The 11840-nt window shown below is 45.4% G+C and overlaps 1 protein-coding gene across 1 annotated transcript in view; it reads left to right on the forward strand.

Moving 5' to 3' along the window:
- The first annotated feature begins 9279 nt into the window (after positions 1-9279).
- LOC108785483 overlaps positions 9280-11840 on the forward strand; it is a 24633-nt gene continuing 22072 nt past the window's right edge. The window contains exon 1 of the mRNA XM_018554564.1: positions 9280-9446. Coding sequence (XP_018410066.1) covers positions 9280-9446 — 167 coding nt within the window. The remainder of the gene's footprint in view (positions 9447-11840) is intronic.

Consider the following 11840-nt stretch of genomic DNA (forward strand, 5'->3'; position numbering starts at 1 on the left):
TTTTTATTTAATTATTATTTATTATTTTTTATTTATATTTATTTAATTAATTATTTTTATCAATTTTTTTCACTTAACTTCATTGCTATCACACAAGCGCTTACAAGCACCTGTGTAATAGCATTTGGAGTTGACAGTTTCTCTTTATTGACCCTGTCACCTCCAATACAGGAGTTATAGCACCACACTGTGCTGGAACTCCTGTGACAAGTGAGAGAGGAAGAGCACTGCTCCCCCCTCTCACTGTGTAAAAGGAGCGGCAGGGTTACTTTTAACCCTGCCGCTGTGCTCACCGCATCGGCGGCGGAGCCCGGAAGACGGAGCCAGAGAGGAGAGAGGTAAGTGCAGGGGGGGCTGGTGGGAACGAACAAGCGCCGGCTTCCTTACACTACATTTAGCCCTGCTTTCCCATTTAGATTTAGCCCTGCTTTTTACTGCTGTATGTTTTCCTATTGCATATTTTTTCACTCACTTCCTGTATGTTGATAGACATTTGTCAACATATTAGTAAGTGAGGGGTAGTCTTCTAATCCTTCCCCACTCCATACAAATCCGAAAAGAAAAATAGCTTTGGCTTTTTGGCTTTACCTATTACCTAGTAGGAAGGGCTAGGAGAGAGATGAAGATCAACTGTTGGATGCAGAATGGTCTGATATTTTAACTATGGTACCCAAAGTCTCAATTTCCCCCACTTAAAAGAGAACTATGGGGTAGGTGTTTTTCCCCATAGTTCTCTTTAGGGTCACGGGAGGACATATACTAGCGTCCTCCCGTGACCCAAAGCTCAGTATATGGCGAGCTACAGCTCGTGGTATACTGAGACCGCCGCAGCCAAGACGGATTCCGACATTACTGTCGAGATCCACCCAGCTGCGTGAGTGACAGCGGGCTCTGCCTATCTAGAGGCAGAGCCAGATGTTCCCGCCCCCTCCCCCGTTCGTTCCTCCACTCAGTGCTGAAGGATCTGAGTGGGGAGGGGGGAATCCCTGCGGGGAGCTGTGAGTGACAGTCACCGCTCACTGCAGGGAGATGATCGAGAAGTGAGCATGCGATGGTATGCGTTCGCTCACTTCCCCATCTATTGAGCCGACGCGTGACAGTTTAATTGTCACACGTTGGCTCGAACTATGAGGTTGAGTGATTTTCACTCACCTTATAGTCCTCCTTCAAGCTGGCCCATACACCTATAGATTTTCGATCGGACATTTTCGTTGCTGCCAGGAACCCTCTTTCGATTCTAGCTCAAATAGCCCATCATACACAGACCAATGTCGATTTCGATAATAGTTAGCAATACTAACTCAGCAAATTTGTTTGCGCATGTGCAGTGTTCTTGCTGCAATTTTCTCTGTACGAAAACACCACTAATTCATCGATTTTTTGCACGGTTCGAAAAAAGTTTTCCAGCCTGACTGATCACCGATCAAGGAAATACGGCTAGTTGTACAGTAATTAAAATCGTTGGTGTGCCATCAATTGATCCATTATTGTTGGAAAGTCCATTCGTGGACGATTTTCGAACGAGAATCAATAGGTTTATGGGCACCTTATCTCACTGACAAAACTCACACAACTTTTTGTTCTGCAAAGAACCTAAAACACCCCACAAGCTCTCCGTGGCCACCCATGGGACAGTGCATGTTTACTTTAAGGCCCCATTCACATGTAGCGACATACCTTTGCAGCGGCCGGGATAGCGCGACTTTCGGGGCGACATTCCAGCGACGATCCAGCGACGGTAGCGCGACCTTCTCCGTCGGGCTCCATAGAAAAAAAGCAAAATCCGCCGAAAAAAGGGTCCTGTAGAAGCGACTGCGACCGCGACGAACGACGCGTGACATGGAGCTAAGACAGCTCCATTGACTATCATTAGCCGGCGACTTCTCGCGATATCGCGCGGCAAAAATCGCTACATGTGAACGGGGCCTTAGATCAACCTAAACTTTTTCTCGAAAGCCACCTGTTTGTTCTCATCCCTATTTGATAAAACACTGAGAATAAAGTAGACCTAAACCCTAAAGCTGGCCACACACCTTACAACCATCGTAAGACTTTTGTCTTGCGATGGTTGTAAGGTAATTAAAAAACGTACGATCTGCCCATCTTGGACAGGCAGGTCGTACTTGCGATAATCGCAAGCCCGCCCCGCAATGCCCGTGTGGCATTTATCTTACGATGCACTGTGTACCATAAAAACTGCCATGTTTTTTTTTTTAAAAGAACCCCAGTCAAAAATAACAACAATAAGGGGGGCGTGGCTTGGACATGGCGGTGTAAGGACACGAGTTTGAGGAGCTCTGCACCCTGACGGTTCTCATAGTGGTACCAGTGACTTTACAGATCCTTTTTTTTGCATGTCGCAGATCCGTGACACCCGGCAGACACCTAGTGAACAAGGTCAACCGGATCTTTTTCGCTTCTTCCTGCGATCAGGTACGGCACATAGCTCCCGCGCGGCCTACGCTATGGGGCCTACGAAAACCGCCACGCCGGGCCCGGCCTCAAACACCCGATACGGCCGGCTGGCATCAGTCCCCGCTGACAAACCGGTAACCGCCCCGAGCCCTCCGCCATCCCCGATTTCCACGCCGGTGCTTGTATATGGGGAATCCTCTCAAGCTGCCTCACCTGTGTCAGAGGTTCGGGATGAGCCGCAGGGGGATTGGCGCTCCATCCTCTCACATCTCCCCACCAGGCAGGAAATGGACTCCATGGCGGACAAGATTGTTCATGCACTGCGCCAGGAGGTACATGAAATCGATCTCAGTTTATTGTAATGTTATGTGATGGGCGGTTGCCCTACTTTGTCCACTGGAATGTACTTTCTCTCTGATGTACAATAAAGAATTAAAAAAAAAAAAATAACAACATAAAAATGATTAGCCCAATAAAAGGTCAAATAATAAAATGAATATTTACATACAATCCAGAGCTTTCTCCCACAATACTTTTTTCTTCCACTTAAAAACACACTTTCTCAGGGCCCAGGTCCTCCTGGACCCACCCCAGCACGTGACTGGATAGTGAAATTAGAAGCAGCACAGTGATGAGTCCATCTCTTTGTCACTCTGCTCCCTCTACTATCAGCATGCTTCTTGTAAGCACATGAACTGATTGGCTCCTTTTACTGCTTCTCCCCAAACCAGCTGTTCAAGGCTGCAAGAGGCTGACACCAGGTCAATTACAGGTACTTGCACTGCTTGCTTTTAAAAAAAAGTTATAATGATATATTATTGATTAAAGTGCTGCAATACTTTGTGTCATTATATCTATTCAGCTTTAAGGTTTAGAGAAGGCTGGTGTTACCTTTATTTATGTATCTCTGTGCTGCTGATCTTCTCCAGCCTTTCCCTGCCACTTCTGCCAGCTGCTGATCTGGTCCAGCCTTTTCCTGCCACTTCCTGATGCACTGAGTTTAGCATCCACTTCTCATATTGCTCAGGAAGGGCTTCATGTTAGTGACAACAGTGGGACATGTCACACTTTTAACAGAAAGTGGATGAACAAGGGCCTTCAAAGATTAACAATAATTATTTAAAAGCGGAAATAAAGTGAATAAATATTAAAATTGTTGGGAGGTAGAGATATTTGGAAGAAGTCTCTTCTGTTAAAAAAAAAAAAAACCCCAAGAAAGTCTATCCCTCAGCGACTTTTTATTTTCTGTGTACAATGTACATTGCATGCGCCAAACAGCGTACACATTCTCAGAGATGCCATGAATGGGCTAGGAGGCCAAGAGGAAATAGTCTGTGTGCATGTGCATGAGTTACATCATCAGTAACCACCCAATGGCCAAACAGGACACCCAAAGGCCGGAAAAGATGGCGGGGGAGGGGGACAGTGCTGACGACCAAAGCTTGATTCAACAGCACTGGAGAAGGGCTCCCTCAGGGCCGCCATTAGAAATCTAGGGGCCCCGTACACCCTACCTGACATGGCCTACCCCCTGACTAATCATTCGCATTGCGCTCTTCCTACATTGCTTACCTCTGCACCCCCTGCATCCCTCTTCCTACATGGTTCACCTCTGCATATCCTGTGGTATCAGAGACACCATTGATTGTGGACAGTACAGGGGCGGAGCCTAAGCACAGGGTGGGATGGACCCTAAACACAGTCCAGACAAGCAGACGGGACCCTGGTTGGCGTGCCTAGTGGACATCCCCACACACTCACCATGGTAGCCCAGGGATCCCAACCTGAAAGAAGCCATTTCAGGGAGGTGTCCTTCTCATTTCAGGGAGGTGCCCTCTACGCCCCCCCCCCCATCCACGGAGGGGGGTTGGGGGGCTGGGAGAGAGCACCCCCCTGAAATGATGGCAGATAGCACAGGAAGCAAAAGCTTCTTTGCTATCTGCAGGTTTTTTTTTCTGATTTTGTTTTTAGTATTCTGACAGTTGCAGTCGTCAGAATATTAAAAAAAAGGTATAAGAATGCATAGCTGGATTCCTATTGGCTATTGCACTTTGCAATAGCCAATAGCAAACTAGCTATTGCACCCGCCCTCTGCTGCTTTCAATCACCAGAAGAGGACCTGATAAAAAAATTCAGGTCCCCCTCTGCTGATTGACAGCAGCAGTGGGCGTGTACATTGCCTAGTTTACTATTGGCTATTGCAAGGTGCAATAGCCAATACGAATCTAGCTATGGATTCCTATGCCTTTTTGTTTCTTTTCAGCGGCTCCCAATGTCAGAAAAGAAAAAAAAAAACGATCGCAGGGAAAGGTTTATTTGCTCGATCGAGCAGATAAACCTTTCCGGGAGGCAGTGTTTCTGTCCTGGGCGTCCGGGAGCCGCTATCCAATAGCGGGAGACTCCCGGAGCGTCCGGGAGAGTTGGGATGTCTGGTAGCCAGTTAATGGACAGACAGCTCTCCTACTTCCCTGCATGGGGGCGTGGACACCTATAGGGAAGGAGGAGAGGAGCCTGTCCATCAACTAGTTACTATGGCAAGTGGGCAGGACCATCTTCCTTCCCTAGAAGGAGCCTATGCTGGGCTCAGGCCCCTCTGCTGATTTGAAGGGGCCCGGTACAAGAGGGCTGCCTGCACCCACTTATTAGAAACCCTGAGCACACTTGTAAGATAAGTGTGCCCTAATGTGCAAGTATGCTGTGCATACCCTAGGGCAGAAACAGAATATTTGCAAAGCAGTTTAATTCCACTATAATAACAATGTAAAAACATAAAAAAATTACTGTTGGAATAAAACTAGAATGTTAAATATTATAAGAGATTTCAGTAATTGGATGTACATCTACTTTAATTACACAAGCAGTTTATGGAATACAACAAAGCAATGGGCAAAGTGATAAGTGGAAAGCGCAGTACCCACAGCAACCAGTCCTTACACCACAGAAGCCTGGAGGTGTTTCAGAAATACCCTGTTTCCCTGAAAATAAGACCTACCCCAAAAATAAGACCTAGTACTATTTTTGGGATTTGCTAAAATAAAAGACCTACCCCGAAAATAAGACCTAGTTGTGACCATTCCCAGGGCCGGTGGTGGCATAAGGGGGAACTTGAAGAGCTGCGGGAGAGGCAGGAGAGAATCAGCGGTGCCAACAAAGCCAGCGCTAGAGGAAGCGAGGCGGCAGCGGAGGGAGCAGAGCTGCATAAACCGATGCCTTCTCTATAGCGCCGACTCCTGTCACAGGCGGAGTGATACCTAATACACTCCACCTGTGAGGAATAGATAGTGAAAGTGTGCTTCGCTCATTGTGGCCAGCAATTGGATAGCAAATTGCTCTTGGAAAGGTATGGCGCCCCTGATTGTCCTGATCACCATATTTTGTACATGAATACATGTAGACTTTTCTAATTGAATAAGTGTGGATTGTTGTACATTAAAAAAAAAACCTACCCCGAAAATAAGACCAAGTGTGTTTTTGTGAGCCAAAAGGCAGTGTCTTATTTTTGGGGAAACACGGTATGTACTGGTTTTTGTTAGATTCAGCTGACGTTCTTGAAGAAAATATATCTGCGAATTGCTGTAAAATGAAACAGACTCAGCAGGAGGCATGAACAGCATTCTAAGTGCATGCAGTATATAATGTAATTAGTAACTAAACTTCTCCCTTTGGCTTTACTGCCTTAAAAATTGCTTCCACTCAGATCTCGCCGTAAGTGTTAAACAAAACCGTTAAGTGAAATGGCCCAAGGCAGCGGGAAATAGATTGTGTTTTCCAAAGTAATTTAATTTTAATATACAACAATACCAACTATTATGAAAGGATGAGTGCCTGTTATGATTTCCGTTCAGGACTGAGCTCACCTTACCTTGGTATTTGAAATGTACAATAGAAAGGCTTCGATTTCCCTGTGTCTGGGACACTACTGTCCCTAACGTCTATTTTATGTGTTCTTGTTTAATAAAACATACTTGATGTGTTTTTTTAAAGTAGACCCTAACTAAAGCACACCTAAGCTGGCCACACACTGCTCGAATTTCGGGCGACTCCTGCTGACACAACCAAAATTTGAGCAGTGTGTGACCCCATTGCTGCAGGGCCCAAAAATGTTCGCCCAAATAGTGACTGCAGCCAATCAGCATACCCGCTTGTGAATAGCCTAATACGGGGGAATTACCCCATTTACTGTAAGCTGTTAAGCATGGATGGGGGAATCAGGAGTTGGGACTGAACAAGAAAAAACAAATAGTGAACGGATAGGCAAACTCCTGCTGTGGTGCAGCTACAAATCCCATGAGACACTGCAAGACTCCAGAGGCAAATATATGATAGGATTTGGAGTTTCACCACAGCTGGAAGGCCGGAGTTTGCCTATCCCTGAAATAGAGTCTGGCAGCCCTAGGACCCATGTGCATGGGACATTCTATTTTACACAGGATCATTGCTGTCACTGGATGCAAAAATAACCACCAGCATTGGTGGCAGTGGATGCAAAAATAGCCCCCAGCATTGGTGCCAGTGGATGCAAAAATAACCCCCAGCATTGGTGGTTAGTGGGCGTAATAATAACTCCCAGCATTGGGGTCACTGACGCAATAATAACCCCCAGCATTGGTGGTCAATAGATGCAATAATAACCCCCACTGGTGGTGGTCTGTGGCATTATTAATAACCGCGTCCTCCTTGCATTGGTGCGTGGTCAGCAGAAATTTACAATGCCACTCCCCACCCACCAGTTCAAGGAGGAATAGGTTCATTAATACACCCCAAAGACATGCTGGTAGGTTAATTGGCTCCTCTCTAAAGGTGGCCATACACTTTACAACCATCGCAAGACCTTAGTCTTGCGATGGTTGTAAAGTAATTTAAAAAACGTACGATCTGCCCATCTTGGACAGGCAGATCGTACTTGCGATCATCAGCTTCCGATGACCGCAATGCTAAACGGGCAGCGTGCGCACACCGGCCCGTTCGGCATTTGTCTCCCGAGCATGCTAAAAACCAGCCGAAAATCTTACGATTTTCGGCTGGTTTTTTTGAACATGCTCCTTAGACAAAAGACGTGCGGCCGTACAGTAAAAATGGTCACACGCCTTCCATACACTTTGCGATTATCGTACGATCGCGGGATTTCCCGCGATTATCGTGCGATAATCGCACAGTGTATGGGCACCTTTAGTTGGCCCTTTATGTATGCATGTGAGCTGGGGACCTTATATTGTAAGCTCCTTGAGGGTAGGGACTGATGTGAATGTGCAACTAAGTATAGTGCTGCGTAAATTGTTGGCGCTATATAAATACCTGTAATAAATTAATTAATTAATCAATAATAACACTGACCAGTGGTCAGTTAACCCCCTCCCCTTGCAATGGTGGGTGGTCAGCCAGTTGTATTGCTAACCTCTTGTTCCTCCCAGTGAGAGAAAGCACTTACATGTGTAGTGAAGACTCCAGCAGCCAGCAGAGAATGACATCACAGCCGGGGCTCTAATTCATGTGTTGGGCAGAGATCACTCTGGCTCAGCTTGACAGAGGAACTAGAGCACCTGGCCCTGGCTGCTGGCGTCCTAGTGCCATGGGAACACAGAGAGCATCCCGGGTGGCACCCAGCACCCCTGCTCCCACTCTGTAAGGTCCCCTCCCTCTTAGTACTCCTCCTCCCGCTGTACAAATCAAAGCACAGGGTGCGTGACTCACGCATTCTGCTGTTTGTTGCTGTTTAAATCTCCGGCAACCAGATCCAACAATTTCCAGTATTGCCAGGTCAATTCCGGCAAGTTCCCCCCTATGACAATACTGCTGCATGGAGATCCATATAAATTAGGAATCTGTATGTCCAGTATTGTACACTGATGTGCATTAACCCTTTATATGTTAAAGCACTGTGTATCATAAGCAAATATCATTAAAAAAAAAAAACTTATTTCACCTTTTTTACATCCTTGGTTGCTTCTTAATGTTACTAATTTTCTTCAGCCTCTTTGGACCCATTTCCTATCTACATGTACTCCAGCAATGGTTGCATTGCATTTCTCTGGGTGAAACTTCCAGCTTTTTAAGGGCTGGTTCACACTACCTGCATGGTGAAACGCAGTGTTTTATCGTGGGTGGAGTGTTGGCATTTATGCCGGTGCAATATAGCACCTCAGATTTGATAAGCTGCAAACACACATGGAAATCACATTCTGCCCGCCATTTTGGGAAGCTCCCTCCTGAGTACTCATAGTCTACACATCACATGACCAGCTGTGCAGCTCAAAATATTAGGGCTCCCTTGGCATGATGATGTCTTATTGCAGTGCACTGCAGCATCAAGAATGGGCTGACAAGACATGGCAATGGGTTTAACAACAGACCTCCTCCATTTTTCTTTTTTTTTTTTAAATACAGCACATCACAAGACATGGCCTGCTTATTGGGTGAGCTCCAAAATGTTTATTTTATGTTTTTTATTTTTTCAGCATTCGAAGCATTTGTCAATATAATTGTGCCCAAAATATTTTGCAAAAGCCCACATGTCCTATTTCTTCCCCTCCGGAGACTTTGGGGGAATTGACAAAATTTGTCTGAAGTGGAGCACAGCCAATCATCTTTTAAATGTTCGAGAAAAAAATGAAAGCTAGACACTGATTGGTTGCTACGGGCAACCACAGTGTTAGAATTTCTTTTAGACACATTTTATTAATTCCCCGTGTGTGGAGTAGGAACTGAACTCAGAGAAACTGCAGTAACTCAAAGAAACTGCAGTAACTCTGTCCATCTTTTACACAGCATCAATGTTACTATTAAGACCAATTTAGGAAAGTTAGTAGCTAAGGGTGGGCAGACTGCTGCAAGCAGCACGCATGCGACAACACAAGGCTACGTGTTATGCCGGAACTCTTCCGCGTGGCTTTAGTTCCTACCCGTGACGTTTTCGCTGCACGCTGTATGCGTCCGTTTCCATGGCAACAACGTTCACCTGGGTTTTCTGCCTGCTGTTCGCCTGGACCTCTCCGGTGGTGCTGTGATGCGGCTCCATACACAATGATGAGCAGGTGAGGCGGCCAGTGCCTGAACAGAGCATCGTTAGCTTTATGCATAAGCAAGAAAATCTATAGCAGTTGTGCCTGGCAACCTATCAAATTCCTTCTTTCACATTCCCCTGGGTGAAAGCTGATTGGTGCCTATGAGCAGCTGATCTACCTTTTATTTAGGTTTCCTTTCTTTATTTATATGCAACACGTGCTGCCATAAAATCCATTTGGCCCCTTCACACTGATGAATTGCAAGAACGTATGGTAAATTGCATGCATGTTGTACTGCATGTTACCATGGCACATGTTAATGCATGATATGGTTTGCGTCACAGTACTATATATTTAGAATGCCACCTATGCAATTTTAGCCCTCTTTAACACCTGAGCAAGACTGGAATTCTGATGTTGAGTGTTGTCACTCATAGGGAAATGTGCAAAAACACACGACAATGCTCAAGATCAGAAATCCATTCTTTTCCATTGGGACTGTTCACATCTCTAAGCTCAGTCACTTGAAGCTTGAAAAGGTACATGTGTGGGGGTTTTTTTTGCAAGTTTTTATCCTCATAGACTTTATTGGAAACATGTGACACAAGCGTTTGTGTGCGTTTTTGCATCTGGAGCTGCTCTGTCCTCTTTCCGTTGGCCAAAACAATAATACCTAAAGTTTGATACATATGCAAAAGCACTTGCACAAAGCTTGCACAAAGCGTGCAAAATGTTTTAAAAACATGCACTGATGCATGTAAAGACATGCAAATAAAATGCTTCAGAATTGCCAGATATATGCTGTATATGTGAATGCCGTCTTACGGTAGCTGCCAACACACCTGCAGAATAGTCCACCACCACACCAAAGTGCTGATGGTGCTTTTTTGTTGTACGTGATGATAGCAGCAGAACACTGGACCATTAAAAATAAATAGACTTCCTTAACGCAGCACACCTCAATGTGCATCAATAGTGTGAATAGTCCCCAAGGGTGCAAGTGGATCCCGGGCCATAAACATGCAAGGACATTTGCTCACATGCTCAATCGCTATGCGTGAACCTCTCACCGTAAACTGATGTTCAGCGCATATGGAGCAGTCTTAGTTTGCAGTTCAGGTTGAACATTAAAATAAAGTTGCTCTTACGCCTTCTGTTCCTATAAAGTACATCATATAATGCAGCAACAGTTTTCTTAGCTGAAGTCTTTAAAAAATGGTTTGTGTGTGGGAGGTTTCTGGCTGCAGGTTACTTTAAAAAAGAACTCTTGGCAATTTTTTTAATTAAGCCTTGCAGTGGGGCTACCCCCTGCACTGCAAGGGTTAACTGCTTGTTTTCATCTAGGTGCTAAAATAAAAAGATATACTCACCCGAACCGCTGTCACAGCGCTCTTTTTCAGCCTGTGTCCTCCTACACAGCAGCAATGGCATGTTTCTTGGCATCCTCGTGTCTATACACAGTGTATAGAATGTGATGACACTGGGATTCTCAGACCGCTGCAGCGCAGGGGAGAGACGCTGGAAGGACCGGTCTAAGAACAAGCCGGCTTGGAGGATAGGGCTTGAGTACAACTTTATTATTTTGTGTACCTAGATGAAAAGGGGCAGTTAACCCTTGCAGTGTAGGGGTATCCCCATTGCAAGGGCTAACTTAAAAAGTGCTTAGTAAATCTGGATCCTCCTTCACAGTAGTGATCTTCCAGCACTGCGGAGGTTTAGTGCAGCTGTGACAGTGAAGCATCCCCGTCATTTTCCTCATCTGCCTTCCCTTTCTTCGAAAAGCCTTCCCTTTCTTCCCCCCGCCCCCCCCCCCCTTTTTCCATTCACAAATCTCCTTGTATTATTTGCACAGAATACAAGACGTTCTGTGAATGAACAAGGGGAGATCCTGTCTTTCATCTGCCCTCTTCTATTCACAGAATACCTTGCATTCTGTAACAATAACACAAGATGTTCTGTGACTGGACAGGGGATACCGCCCTTCATCCTCCCCTCCTCAATTCACAGAACTCCTTGCAAATAATACAAGGAGTTTTGTGAATGGACAGGGGGTGAGGAAACGGAGGATAAACAACAGGATCCTTTACTGTCATAGCTGCTGCACTTAACCCCCCCAACACCACTGTGAGTAGGATCCAGATTCACTGAAGGGAGGATGTTTAAAGTAGCCAGCAGGACATAAGAGATACTTCATTAGAGATAATTAATGTGACCTACTAGACGTCGGCTTTAAAAATAACCTGAAATAAAAAGAAATATCTTACCAGACCTTTCTGCCAAGCAATAAAATATGCATGCACCAAGCTACAACACAGCGGGGGGGAATATACTAAAACTGGAGCAGCTGTGCATAGCAACCAATCAGCTTTTTCTGCCTTAGTAAATTCCCCTCATTCTGTTGAATGGAAAATCAAACAAACGTAC

The sequence above is a fragment of the Nanorana parkeri genome, unplaced genomic scaffold (genome assembly GCF_000935625.1).
Source record: "Nanorana parkeri isolate BGI_ZX_2015 unplaced genomic scaffold, ASM93562v1 scaffold165, whole genome shotgun sequence".
Taxonomy (NCBI): Eukaryota; Metazoa; Chordata; class Amphibia; order Anura; family Dicroglossidae; genus Nanorana; species Nanorana parkeri.